Source organism: Conger conger, chromosome 1, assembly GCF_963514075.1.
Source record: "Conger conger chromosome 1, fConCon1.1, whole genome shotgun sequence".
Taxonomy (NCBI): domain Eukaryota; kingdom Metazoa; phylum Chordata; class Actinopteri; order Anguilliformes; family Congridae; genus Conger; species Conger conger.
The window spans coordinates 10695820-10710897 of NC_083760.1; the positions used below are offsets into that span (position 1 = coordinate 10695820).

Below are 15078 nucleotides of genomic sequence, written 5' to 3' on the forward strand. Positions count from 1 at the left end.
CCCTTAACCCTGCATTGCTACAGGGGAGGATTGTCTCCTGCTTAGTCTAATCAACTGTATGTCGCTCTGGATAAGAGCGGCTGCCAAATGCCATTAATGTAATGTAATGTAATGTAATTCGCACGTCCCTCCACAAGGTAAGCACACAATTCTTCTTTATTCCAAGAAGCAAACAACTTTTTAACTGCAAAGAACAGAACCTGTTTAAGGAAAGCTGGACAAGAATGAACCCACCATTGACGGCGCAGTGATGCAATTCTTTTTTGTTCATTTGCCAGCAGGTTTTAGAACATGTCCGGTCAGTATTGCCGGTCTATGAGTCCTTGTGTATACGGCAAATATTAGTCAGGGTAAACAAAGTTCTGTTCTCTGCTAAGCCAAAAAACTAAATTAAAAATGGCACCTGTACAAGTGGCCTCGTTAAATATGATATGAGAGGAGCTTACAGGAGCTAATGACGGCGTCCGGTATTTATTTATTGCAAGCGTTGACATGGTGACAAGCTGCCTTTTGACTGTGTCCCATTATAAAAGAGCCCTACAGGCCTGGAAGATTGAATGTTCATTGATTGTCCCCGTTGATGAGAGTTCCCTCCCTTTGGCTATGAATCGAGGTCAGTATCATTGCAAATATGCCAATGTTTTCACAAACCATGACAGTGATCTGTTGGTGTTCATCGAGAACATTTAAAACCAAAAGTAAGTTCTTCAGAACAGAGAGAATGGGACTGGTTGCCAGCAGCACCCTTCACAGGTGCAGTCGCTCACCTTGATGGTTCTCTGGAGTCTGACCACCTCCTCCTGGTCACTGCTGGCTGCTCCAGAGGCTTTGGAGGCCTGAGACGGAGTAAATGACATTTATGAGAAACACGACGCTAGGATCACACTTCTCTTTTCCCCCCCAGAACAACCGCAAGAGCAACATACTGTAAGCAGAGATAACAAATTCAAGATCGAGATGCAAATTAAACTCAAGTGTCAGTGACACACTTCTGGGGAAAAAAACTAACAGCAACAACAACTAACAGCAAAACTAAAACCAACAGCAGCAGGACGCATCTTCAAAAAAACATTTTGGGTGAAATAATGAAACCGATTATCGACAGAATCTCTGCCTCCTCCCCAAAGCATTTACAGGTTTATTCCTCCATCGACAAGACTCGGGTGCAAAGTGAACGTTACTGTAAAGAGAACCTGCGAGTGACTGATGAGGGTAATTCCAGACAGGTGACCCACAGCATGGTAATTCGATGATGAAAGGAGCTGAAAGGAGAAGGGGCGCACCCTAACCTGAGACAGGCGTCTCCAATGGGCCGCCTCGGCCTCCAGCCGGGACACCTCATTGGACAGACGGTTGATCTCCTGCTGGGACCAGATGACATCACTGAAGTCCATCTCGTCGCCCTGGAAGCCCTGGTGCGCCCCTGAGGAGTGGGGCAGGTACGAAGAGGAGGAGGAGGCGGAACTGAGGGGCAGAACGGCGGGTTCGGACGCAGGCTGGCTGGAGTGCTGGAGCTTCTGCACCTCCTCCTGGAGGACGCCCTGCCGTGCCTTCAGGTGACTGATCTCCACCTACGCAGATAGTTTTTTTTGGGACTGTCATCAGGAGAAACTTTTTAAAAATAAATCATCGCATCTCCCAAAATTTAATGCGCCAGCAAACCATTTCGTTGCACATTTGGTGTAACGTGACACAAAAGTGGGATCTGAACAGCAACAAAAAGTGGTCATTACCTTACCTTTCCAACTCAAATGACCATATTCTTTACAGAAAGGTGCCTCGTCTCATTATACCTATAATTTCACAGCTTAACAGAAACATTGGAATACGTGTGTGTGGGGTAAAAGAACTACTGCATCTCAAACACGTACTTGCTCCCTCATCCCATCCCAGAGAAGCAAAGTTGGAAAGTAAGGAAAATGTATGTTTCTGTGGTAAAAACCTTTAGCTGAACCAGAAATACGCAGTATATTTACTCCCTAAAGTTTGCCATGAAAATATAAATGATCAATCTTTCTTTCTGAGCTCTGTGTTTTCACACAAAAGCAAACGGCAAAAATAGATAAAAATAGGAAGTATTTCTGACACAACCATGTATTCAGCTTCAACTTGGTGCAATTAAAAATACTTCTGACTGACCTGAGCATTTTGGGTTTAGGTGTACAACACAAACGGCTATAAGAGGCTATGGCCGTAATAAAAAAAATATTTTTGTGGACGTCCCTCTCCCCAGCCCGTCTCAGCACCTCTTTCTGCTGCAGGAGCCTCCGGTGCTCCATGGTCTGCTGCTTGATCTGGATCTCTGCAGCTTCCAGCTTCTCCTCCAGCTCAGCGTGGACCTTCTGCAGCCGGTCATGCTGAGAACACACACACACACACACCACACACACCGTCAAAATGTCCCTATCTAACAACACACAGACTACACACATACACACCGTCAAAATGTCCATATCTAACACACACAGAGACTACACACACACACACACACACACACTGTCAAAATGACCCTATCTAACAACACACACAGACTATACACACACACACACACACACACACACAAACACACACACACCATCAAAATGTCCCTATCTAACAACACACAGACTATACACACACACACACACACACACACACACACACACACAAACACCATCAAAATGTCCCTATCTAACAACACACACAGACTACACACATACACACACACACTGTGTCAAAATGTCCCTATCTAACAACACACAGACTACACACACACACGCTGTCAAAATGTCCCCATCTAACAACACACACAGACTACATACACACACACTGACCACAGACACACACACCGTCAAAATGTCCCTATCTAACAACACACAGACTACAAAACACACACTGACCACAATGACCACAAACTCACTCTCTCTCACACTCTCTCACACTCTCTCACACTCTCTCACACTCTCTCACACTCTCTCACACTCTCTCACACTCTCTCACACTCTCTCACACTCTCTCACACTGACCAAACACACTCACCACACACCTGCTAAAAGCTGCTTGTGTTGTGGAGAACACAGTAACAATGAATATAAGACATAAGAAAACTGCTTCTGCAGCTTTAAAGGTTAAGTAAGAAAAGATAACAATGTCTTATTATATTGTCTGAGCGGGCATACACAACCCCAAACATCCCTGTCTCTTTTTAAAATAATTATCATTTGGAGTTTGGCAGCGCAATCAAATTTTCAACAAAACAATCACTTGGCCTTCCTTGACTGCATTTCCTGACTGTAAATAACAGTTGCATAACAGAGGGGCGTGTTTTTGTGTGTTGAGAACGGTTCCTTGCTAAAATGACATTGTGCTCTTCCAGAGGGAGTCACCTCAGACTTCTGTGAAGTGTAGGCACCCTCCAGCGTCATCAGCCTGGAGTTCGACACATGGAGCTCGGTGGTCGCATCTGGGGAGGAATCCAGCGTCAAACATTGTTTTTGAAAAGCAAATCATTCATAAAACCTCATGCATGCCGTCTGCAGTCCAGCACCAGCTGCACCACTAAGACCAGAAGCAGCAACAGCAATACATAGCAGTCTGATCCATTCCAGGTTTTTACGAGAAGCTGATACGCATTTTGAGAGAAAAACCTCAAAATGCAGCCGGCACACAGTACATTAACCTGGATCTATTAGGCTTGTACTTTCAGTGCCAAGAGTGCCGTGTAACTACCGTAAAAAAACTCAAGGGCAATGTCGACCTTATACCTTTTCAGCCAATCAGAATGACTGCTATACTTTTGTTACGAGCCCCTATTAAAACTCTAATGCATTTTCTCAACTTTCTCAACCAAAGCTAAAACCCCTTGGGATTTGGGTGGAGCCCCCTCATATTAGGCTTGGGACTGAAAGGGGTAACCTGGATCTAGTAGGACAGTAAACAGTCTCAGGTAGGCCTGGGAAGGATAAAGTTCCTTGCATTGAGAGTGGCATTGTCATTGACAATTCAGCAAAACCTGAATGTTTGACCTTACTGCAACCTCGGCCTTGATTAGACGCTTTTGTCCAAAATGACTAGACAGAAAATCACATCTCCTGCTCGATGGCTACAGCTCCAAATTCAATTTGTTCCAAAATGGGGGAAAAAATCACCATTTTCCCGACTGTCACCAAACCTGACCCAGCTTCAGTTCTCCGTGAACGGGGCCCATACACATCCACCTGCACGATGCAATTTCCTTCCAAGAAAATAAACAAACCGAAGATTTCCTTTCCATTTCCACGGCCTTGTACAATGCAGTTCTCACCGTACGGGATTGTCACTTTAAATTCTGGCATTCCACAGGAACCTGAGAGAATTTGGAAATGGGTCAGGTATGTTATCTCCCCAGGCAACCGTGATCTCCAGTGGTCAGTGTTTGAAGCCTTGTTCTGTCTGAATCACATGAACCCGTAGATATGACAGACAAGCCTGACCAAACCAAACGCATGAAACCAAGCTTCCAAAAACTTTTCCACTCAAAAACCAAAAGAAAGGCAGTCAAACACCACCACATCCAGTATGTTTACAAGAGGTAAAATAGATATAAAATGCCCTAGTAAATGACTGTATTATACTTGGTGTTCAAATTAAGTATTTTCTGAATGCTTGTTACAGGCCTGAGCTAGGTAACTCCTGCAAAGACTTACATAACTGTGCACTAACGGTGACCACATACACCAAGTAGGCATACTATGTTTTGAAACATGTAATTGTACAATATTGCAAAATATGCAGCCTAATTGCGTGTCTCTGAGAACATTAGGTTCAGTTTATTTCTATTTTGTCACTACTTGCCAACATTCCTGCTTCTCACCACCACCTGGCTGAACCGTTTTACCTAATTATAGAGAACCAAAGAACATGAATTCTCTTCTTGTAGACATTTCTCAGTTTCTACTGCTCATTGCAATTCAGCTAAAGCTGACAAACACATTGCTGTTCGAATGATGTATCATTCAGGGTCCAATTAGCGATTAGCTTAGAGGAAAAATGATTTTTTTCTGTAGTTATACGTTAGCCGTTAACCAAGTTAGTCTTAAATCCAGACACAAAGGTTTTGTTTCGGGATTCACCAAAGTGGCATTACCAGACATAGGCTATATATTTGTACTATGTTTACAGTATAGTATAAGCTATTTTTACATCAGATGGGAAGTTGTCATCCTTATGGCTTTTCAACATCACACCAGGGCTCGATACATTTAGGAGCACAGTAATGCATTCCAAGAAGTAGATGACCTCCTAAATTTTATTTCCAGTTAGCACACATCAAACTCCTACATTGGGAGCACCGTAGAGCTCTGCCCAAGGTTGAGATACTGCTTGATACCTTGAGCATTATCACATGCAGATATGTAGCCCAAGAATGTAGCCCATCTAATTACGTAATTATTAGTAATTACAATTATTATGGTTGCATCTTATTATCAGCAGTGGTTCTTCCTCTACAAAACAAATATACCAGATTGTCTACAATAAAAAGATGATCACAGGAAGGCAGGACTAAGCAATAAGGAATAGGTGGTCCTGTGCTTTCCATATCTTAGTTTTAATGTAAATGGTAGATGGTAGATGGTTGGCATTTATATAGCACCTTTATCCAAATTGATGTTACAGTTGATGCTTCTTCAGACACACACTCACACACCGACGGCCATGCAAGGCGCCGACCAGCCCGTCAGGAGCATTTGGGGGTTAGGTGTTTTGCTCAGGGACACTTCGACACAGCCCGGGCAGGGGATCAAACCGGCAACCCTCCGACTGCCTGAGGACTGTTCTTACTGCCTTACTGCCATGTCTCCCCCCATCGCTGCTACAACACAATTTTAAGCTCCTCTTCTCTGACAACTGCCAACAGTGTCGCCATATTAACTTACAGCACGAGCTATAAATTGCTGCTGCATGCGTGTTGGAAAGGGTTGGTCAAAGTTCCCTGTGAAACCGCTGCTGGGTTTCTTTGCCCCATTCCGTTATCGGCTACGCGGTGTTGACTTATTTCAGCGACAGCTGTTTTCACAGACATTTAACTTGAAAACCGCCGTGCAACGCGGTTAATCTGCGTTAAGACATTAGTGCCGTTAAATACGGTGAAAGAACTCAATGTACTGAGGCCGTCGGAATGTGCAGTGGGAATCCAGTGTAAAATTGGAGCTGGTTGGACTTCATGTAATGTGATTGCCACTGAGAGAAGAGCTGGTATTTTTAATGCAGTAAACAGGGAGGTTCATAGTGAGGAGGGGTCCTGAGTAATTAACCATTTTTACCAAGATTTCAACTCATGGTAAGCATACAGTGTGTTTGTCAAGCTAATACACTGGGCTGTTAAATTCCCTTTGTCCTCAAAGGCTTATTTCTTTAAAAAAAAAAAAAAAACACTCAACCCTGATCCCACAAAGCACATAAGTCACATGAATACAGCAAGTGAAACAATTCCAGGCCATTATACAGTCAGCAAGCTATACACTGCCCAAGGTACTTTCCTTCCCTCAGTGAGGCCTAGAGGGCAGCGGCTTTTAGAACGACAGAACTAACAGTGACAGATTAGCAAACTAGTTAGCTCAGTAACACAGGCAGAGATAGATTTGATAAAAACGCATGAAATAAAAACTGCCAGCAAAGACGCATGGACACATCATCTGTAGTTGTCTGAGCTGAACCCGCTGGCCGACCTGCTTTTTGTCTTGGAGGCAGGCAGCTGCCTTCCAGTTGTCACTGAGGGAAGGAAAGAACCTTGGGCCTATAGACTACCCAGGATGACAGCTCATCTTGACACTTGACCCAATTTCCATTGCTGATGAGACTTGCCGTGCAGGTGCCCCTACTGGACAGTTCTGTCAGTCACGGTAGCCATCCCCACAAGATCATCGGACGGCCAAGTAGACAAGCAATGGGTACCACTTTCAGCCTTTCGGTATAACCGTAAGCTGGAGACTGCACCACCAGTGTTCAGACACTAACTACAAGACCACTGACGCAATACACTCAGCCATGCTGTCGAAGAAATTACGTAACAGAAAGGGAGAATGTGTTTTTCTCAGTGGAAAATCTTCAGCCAGACATGAAGGACCAATTACCTTTCTACGTACAAGGTATTGTAATGCAATAATAAACCAACAAATCGGGGTGTCCAACAACGACAAGTTAACAGATTGACAGTAACTAGTTTCATTACACTACAAGCTCGGTCATCAATCTAAATCGAGCTCTTCAAAAATAATAAACATGCAAGCCTGCTTTGGTACTGCAAGTTGGGCCTAATTAATCTTGGATTGTCAAACATGGAAAGCTACGCAAACTGCTGGTATATTGAATTAAAATGGATTATTTCTAGTGTGCCATTTTGATCAGCAAACGCTACAGCGAGCAGATTTCATCCATACAGTATATTGGATTGTAGTAAGATAGAACTCATCTCATAATTTACTTTGGATCGCTGATGAGCGTTCTTTTCATTCAAGAAACTAAACCCAGATTCCGTCATGAATATAATTTATTTAGACAGCAAGCTTGTAGACTAAAAGAGAGATAAACGTTAAAATCCGGAGGCAAAATGAGAGAAACAGAGCGGCTAACTAGCTAAGTTGCTAGGTTGTTGTCCACTTCAGGCTGGGATCCGGGAATTGTGACAGATAAAAACATTACTGACCAGCCGGCTATTTGCCTAATGTCACTGCTCTACAGGAAGCTTTGAGCCTCTTCGATGATCCCTGTACAAGAAAAACCTGTTGTGACCTCACCTCCCACTTCTTCCGCTCCTTCCAGCAAGATGTCTTTGGTGAAGTTTGAAATTTGTCCCGTGAACGTAGACAGGCTTCCACCAACCTGGCTAAGCGACTGGCCCAGCCCAGAGCCGATTCCTCCGAGCCACGATGACATTATTGCAGGAACGATAACAAAGCAAAAGACGTAAAACTAGCTATCATAGACTCGCAGCGAAAGTAACAGTCAACATGAATTAACAAATAGGTATCCGTTGTATCGCTACATGTATTGTTTTGTTATTGTCCGGCTTGAACAACTGATCCGCATCTGCCACCTCGACTTCTGCCATCATAGCCCGTATGTTATAGTCTTCGTCAGAGCATACGTGGACAGATTAAAGTCTGACTCTCTTTCACGGTTATCAAGTCAGTGTAGCGCTGCGCATATTAACAGATATTGTCACAAAAGGATAGGCTCGTACATTTAACAGTAGACCAGTTAAACACATCCACATAACATAAAGAGCAGTCGAGAGCAGTAGATCTGCGCAGCGCCTGCGCCATACGGAAGGAAAGGAAAAACAGGATGACCTGATACAGTATTAAGTGTGTGAGAGCTTCGAACAGCGCCCCTGTCGTTGGGGATGTATTAGGTCTTCTGCATAGACCGTAGAATAGATTAGTTAAATTGCTGGCCGTTTGAATCGATGCTTTCAACAACATTGGTAATGTAAAAACTGGCCATCATAAATGATAGCAGTGATTGTGTTTCAGTGAACACTATTAACCTTTCAACAGTGCAATAGAACATTAAAATGTTAAGATGTGGGCAAATTTCTCCAGAGAAATTAAAAACATTAATTAAAATTAATTAAAAACTAAATGATACATTTAGTTCAGATTGCACAGCCTTGGTAAAATATATAATGAAGCACTTCTACTTTGCTAATCATAATGTACATTTTTTTCCTCTGCACCTGAAATTCTCAGGGAAGATAAAACATGGATTTAGTAGTACTTGTGGTATATCAATCTACCATAGCACCTTATCATGGTCAATATATCACAGGGCCAGTCCCTACTAGGCCTTTGTAATCACTTCACATGCGCTTTATATCTTACTTTTCTGTGAGTGATTTTGATCTTTATGTGTGTGAGATATGTGTGTATATGTGTGTATGTATAAGCTACTGGATGCCTAAAATTTCCCTCGGGATGAATAAAGTATCTATCTATCTATCTATCTATCTATCTATTAAGGAATTTGTGTATCTGCAGAGTGGTGCTCCATGTATTCAAATGGTGTCCAGTGTCACCATGAATACATTTCCAATGAGAATTTAATCTTTGTTCATCTACAAGGAAGTTGACCTCCTTATTTTTTACTTATTGGTCTTCTGCTGTTGTAAACCTATCCACTTAGAGGTTTGAAGTGTTGTTTGTTCAGAGATGCTCTTCTGCATACCACTGTTGTAATGTGTGGTTATTTGCGTTACACTCACCTTCCTGTCAGCTATCAACAACGCATTTTTGCCCAGACAACTGCTGCTCACTGCTGCTCACTGTCTCTGTAAACTCTAGAGACTGCTGTGCGTGAAAATCCCAGGAGATCAGCAGTTTCTGAGATACTCAAACCAGCCTGTCTGGCACCACAGTCATTTTACACTTACCAGAAAAGCAAAAGCTAGAGATCAGACCCGGTGTCCACCCACAGTAGTGTTCTCACTCGAATATCAAATGAGCTTGATGATCGTGGTGGTAAATAATTAACTAATGTTGAACCATCGTGATATCATCTGCCTCCGAGACGCTTTGATTTCATTTCAGAGACAAAACTCCTTCCATTTTCTCCCAAATCATGGTGCCTTTCAGACAAACTGCGCTCGGATCAGATGGAACACCCTAGAGAGAATAGTTCTTCAGTATTTTCTTGTAATCACTGTAAAATGGATGGTGTGTGTAGACAAGCTTTCCTTTTCTGTCCAAATTAGCAAATTTAGGTTACTAGACACTTTCTCTTAAGCATGTCCAATGGGTCTAATGGTGACCAGTATGCTTGCACTGTCAAATTGAAGGCAGTTCCTCAGTTACTTCCACAAGTTTCAACTCTATTAGAAATTTGGTAGTCTACAAAAATATGGGGACTACAAATATTACTTTAGAGAACATAGGAAAACTACAAAACTGGCTACAATGACCAATGTTTCTTGACTCAACTGGGTTCATTGGGTATTCTTCATACATTTACATTTACATTTTAGTCATTTGGCAGACGCTTTTAATCCAAAGCGACTTACAAGTGCATAGGTTCTACCATACATACTTAAACCACTGTCCAGCTGTCCTTGACAATGTACAACACCAATAGAATGTTTGACAGTTTGAAAAAGAAAAGAAAAAAAGAAATTCAAGACACATGCACTGTATTCTCACTACATCCAATGTAATGTTTATTAAAAGTTAAATTAAACTGCTTCAAGTTAGGAAATACAATCTGTGTAGAGGAAATCAATAAAGTGACAAGAAATGAAACTAAATGAAGTGTTGAAAATTAGTTTTTATAATCAGGAAATCAGGAAAATCCCAATTTTTGTATTAACTGCCAACCATATGTACTTACAAGTTAAATGCTGTAACATCCCATGCTTCCATTTGTCAGTGAGAACATCATATTTGGTGAAGGGAAAGGTAGAAGAAAAATAATAAAATAATAAAATAGCATGTAAGGTCTGAATCCCATAACAGGTTTGTGCAAATTGCAGGTACCAGCTCCACGCAGGAAAGTTCCAGTCCAAGTTCAGCAGCTTGCTCATGTCTCAACAGTATATTTATTTTTATGTTTCAAATCAAATCAAGTGATTCAATTTGGCAGATGTTCAAAGCTTCAGTAACCCCGGCTCTCCGTCTCTCTCTGTCCTATCTTCCGTCAGGGCCCTCGTGGTGCATTTCTGGCGTGTACGTCAGCAGAACAACCATGACCCACAGGTGCAGTAGTGCCTACAACACAACACGCATTCGCACGTTATTTACATTCCCTTGATTTCTATATACAAATGTAAGTGCATCTATAACATCGACATCCAGACAAACTGTCAACCAAACCAGGCAAAGATGTGGTAAAAAAACACACAGAGAGGTTGAAAATCCTCCCTTTCCCTTAGAAAGATGAAACCACGATAGAAAGATAAAAACATTGATGAGTGGTGTCTCGGTGGCGCAGCCTGCAGAGCACTGACCGCATGCTCGTTGCGAGCCGCGACGTCAACGGTTCGAATCCGACCGTCTGACAATTTGTCTTTCCCTCTCTCTCGCCCCCATTCTTCCTGTCTCTATACACTGTCCAATAAAGCTGAAAAAGGCCTAAAAAATATCTTTAAAAAAACAAAAAAGCACTGATGAGTAAATCTGTGGAGTATGAGCACTCACCATATAGAGTATTACAAAGACTCTCGCCACGGGGTAACGTCGCAGGAAGATTCCTAGCCGGATGCTGGAGGGACGCAGAGACGAGTGTTAATTATCCCGAAACGAGGCACGAGTGCTTATATCCGACGGCTTCATCACGAACAATAAACGCGCTTTCAGCAGAGGCAGTAACCTCGTGATAGAATACATTACAAATAAATTCAACAATTTAACATTTTAAACATTTTTACAGAGCATTCACAAAAGACAGATGCAGGATTCTTGGTGGGAGACTATACATTCATACTATTTATATTGATAAAACAATAAAAAAAATCAGTCCGAAACTGATGAACCGCATACAATAGGGAAGCAAGGGCTTGACATGTTTCTACAGCGGTCTTGCCATTTATCAAATTAAAGAGAAGAACCAACCTGAATTTGTCTATGGTGCTTGCCGCATTGCGCACTTTCCCGTACACGCCAGCTCCGGGGCCTTCGTGGTCGTTGAAGAGGACCGGCACGTTCCGCAGACGAGCGCCTGCAGGACGAAATGCACAAACATCTCAACGGTTCATTTCCACAGATTACACTTATTTAACCTCCTAAGACCTGGCGTACACATGCGTGGACTCCGCATTTTGGGCTGTACAACCATAATACTTAATTCTTAAGACCGAGAGTCCACATATGTGGACATCATTTTTCTCAAAAACTACATCATGTCAAAAGATGATGCTTAGTTTTTATACTTATCAGGTCCCAATAAGCCCAAATAGCAAAGAGAAATTAAAAATGCATACCAAAAAAGAGTGCGGGTCTTAGGAGGTTAAATATAAATTTGACACCCAATGGGGGACTGAGCATATCCAATCTCCACCCCAGTTTGGGCTGGCCAATCGTCCGTAAGCACAGCTGCGTACCCACCCCACTGCAGACTCTGGGGAGTGCAGACAACAGCTGTTCTCCTGCGATCGTGGTGTCACCATCTGCTTCGGTTCACACTGAAGACACTCGGACCTTTGACCTTTCATATGTGGCTTTAGCATGCACTCCTCCAGAGCCCGATCGACCAGCGGGGGGTGCTAGAGAGCGGTGAACACAGACTCGCCCCCCCTAACTACCTGAACACTACCCTAATATGGGCGACGCAAACACCAGTTGTGTGCCGCCTTACGGAGCTATTGGTGGCCACAGTGGGCACTGGCATGGAGTAGACAAATGAGCCACCCACAAGCCCCTCATAGATTACATTTTATCATTTCATTATACTTCCTAAAGCTGGATGATGCATTTCCTGTGATACATTTCCTGTGATTAATATATTGGGGCAGCCTGCAGCACTAGTGGTTAAGGTACATGACTGGGACTAAGTTCAAACGCCGGTGTAACCACAATAAGATCCGCACAGCTGTCGGGTCCCTTGAGCAAGGCCCTTAACCCTGCATTGCTCCAGGGGGGGATTGCCCCCTGCTTAGTCATATCAACTGTAAGTCACTTTTGATAAAAGCATCAGCTAAATAAGGTAATGTAATACATTTCCTGTGACACACTTCCTTTAACACGCTCCCTGCCACACGCTCCCTGCCACACACTCCCTGCGCAGCCTCACCTGGCGCCTCCATGCTGCTCATGTTGATGGCGGGCCCGTTGGCCTGGCCCCCCTGCACGCTCTTCAGCTGCTGCTCCAGCCTCTCCAGCTGGAAGACCAGCGAGCTCTTCTCCGTGCCCAGGGCCTCCAGCACCGTCTGCTTCTGGATCAGCGTCTCCGTCAGCTGGTGCAGCCGGCCCTCCAGCTCCGCCTGGCTGCTGCTGCTCAGCGTCTTATTGGTCAGCTGGTCCGGCAGGGGGAGGGGATTGGGGGGACGGGAGGAGAAGAGGGCCAAAAAAGTTAGACAAAATCTTATACCTGGGCTGCCCAACCTGGTACCTGGAGATCTACTATCCTGTAAGTTCTCAGCTCAACCCTAATTCAGCACCCTTGATTCTACTACTTAGCCACACAATCCTTGACATCCAGTCTCTCATGTTGTTTTAGCCCCTAAAGTGCTGCTTATCATCACACAACAGATCTGAAGCCAGGCTCGCACAGACATGAGTGGGAGGAAGGCCATTAATGTGCAGTCTAATAGGGCCCTTGTCCTTATCTTTGTTGTACAGGTAGCAGTTGAAATTGTACTTACCTCTAGGGTCTTTCAGCGAACTTATCCCTGGTTATGGGTATGCACTTTGTTGTACGTCGCTCTGGATAAGAGCGTCTGCCAAATGCCAATAATGTAATGTAATGTAATAGGAGGACTCAGGATCATTCATTCACAATGATTTGTGATTCAGGGTGACACCAGAGCCTGTACAGGCCTGCTAGCCACAGCTGTCGATAGCCTACTGTGGGGCCCATCTGTGAACTCGAACAGTGCAGGTGAGCCCCTCTGCTGGCCTACGTTTCCCAGTTACATGGCCTAAAGAGGGGTCAGGCGGCTCCTCACCTGGTTCCTGAGTTTCTGGATTTCCTCCTCTCGGTCCTTCACCCGGCACTGGAGCGCGTTCTTCACACGGTGCTGCTCCTCCTCCAGGTACTGCAGCTCCTGTCACACACACGCACACACACACACACGCACGCACGCACGCACACACACACGCACGCGCACACACACAGACACGCACACACACACAAACACACACACACGCACGCACACACACACGCACACACACGCACACACATGCACACGCACGCACACACGCACACACACACACAGACACACACACACAGACGCCCAGACGCACACACAAAAGAAAAGACAAAACAAAAGGAAACGGTATTGAATAAAAAATGAATACACTGGTGAGGTACATCGCTCAAACCTGAACATAAAATTAAGAGTCATCACAACACAACACAGGGCATCGTCTACGAAGGCCTAATTACGGCCTAATTTAAAGGATTTGCCTGAAGTAGCAGGTAGCCAGTAATTTAGGCCACATCCTTAACCCTGATCATAATTTATTATGATTCACCACAGCTACGGTCATGATCTCTGCCATAACAGAGGCAATCACATTTTTAAAGTTCCATACAAACCTCCATAGAACAAGAAGACTACTGCAGAGCATGCATACTTTAAAAAAATGCTATCCTACTAAGCCCTTGTGCTTGGTCATGTGGCATATGTGAAGACGGTCTCTAAATCTTCCACCATCTGTCCTTCTCTCAGGGTGTTGCTTTATTTCCCAGTCACACCGATTCTGTGCCAGGACACTCCCAGCACCACAAACCCACTTTCCCCCGCTTTCAAATGATCTCAGCTGAATCAATGCATTTTCCAGCCCACCACCAATTCAATTCTTGAATTAGTACTATATTGATTGTGACACACCCAGAATTTGTTTCGGTTGAGCATGGAAAACTACTTATGATAGCCACCAGCCCACTAACAAACCTAATGCAATATTCTAACATTCAGTCAAAGCTGGAAATTGTATTTTACAAATCCCAGGCATCCAACCAAACATTCCTTATTATGCAGATACTGAACATATGGCACCTTCCTAATTTAGCCAGCAGGGGGCACAATAACATTGTAAGCCTTCATTTTAGCACTGAAAAATCTGTTTGGACAAACAGCCAAAAACTACCAGCAACATTGGTTAAACCAAAGACAACAGTGCCTAATAATAGTCCCACAGGCAAATTAGAACTGTTTGTTTCCTTGTTTCACTCAATAAAGCCACCCCTTCCTTCTGTCCCAATGGGATTAAAGGCAACATTTGTTGCCGCAGTCAGCAGTGACTTGCAGATGAAAATCTCAAATTTCTTCTGTAAAACTGGTTAAAAAGGTTTGGTGCCCAACACAGCCATGTTCATTGCCAAACCCCTCTACCGAGCGCAGACACGGTTCTCCTCCAAACACGTGGTGACACCTGCTGCTTATTTTCACACCACAGACCACAGTCGAGC

At 43.8% G+C, this 15078-nt stretch overlaps 2 protein-coding genes across 2 annotated transcripts in view; both read right to left on the reverse strand.

Moving 5' to 3' along the window:
• The window catches only part of trip11 (thyroid hormone receptor interactor 11), a 29523-nt gene extending 21416 nt beyond the window's left edge, over positions 1–8107 (reverse strand). The window contains exons 1-5 of the mRNA XM_061241463.1: positions 7755–8107; positions 3366–3442; positions 2247–2357; positions 1290–1571; positions 768–836 (exon numbers count right to left, since the gene is read on the reverse strand). Coding sequence (XP_061097447.1) covers positions 768–836; positions 1290–1571; positions 2247–2357; positions 3366–3442; positions 7755–7893 — 678 coding nt within the window. The 5' untranslated portion in view covers positions 7894–8107. The remainder of the gene's footprint in view (positions 1–767; positions 837–1289; positions 1572–2246; positions 2358–3365; positions 3443–7754) is intronic.
• Positions 8108–10140: 2033 nt separating this feature from the next.
• golga5 (golgin A5) overlaps positions 10141–15078 on the reverse strand; it is a 15357-nt gene continuing 10419 nt past the window's right edge. Inside the window, exons 9-13 of the mRNA XM_061242729.1 lie at positions 13610–13708; positions 12736–12958; positions 11559–11664; positions 11145–11208; positions 10141–10715 (exon numbers count right to left, since the gene is read on the reverse strand). Of these exons, the coding sequence (XP_061098713.1) occupies positions 10635–10715; positions 11145–11208; positions 11559–11664; positions 12736–12958; positions 13610–13708 (573 nt within the window). The 3' untranslated portion in view covers positions 10141–10634. The remainder of the gene's footprint in view (positions 10716–11144; positions 11209–11558; positions 11665–12735; positions 12959–13609; positions 13709–15078) is intronic.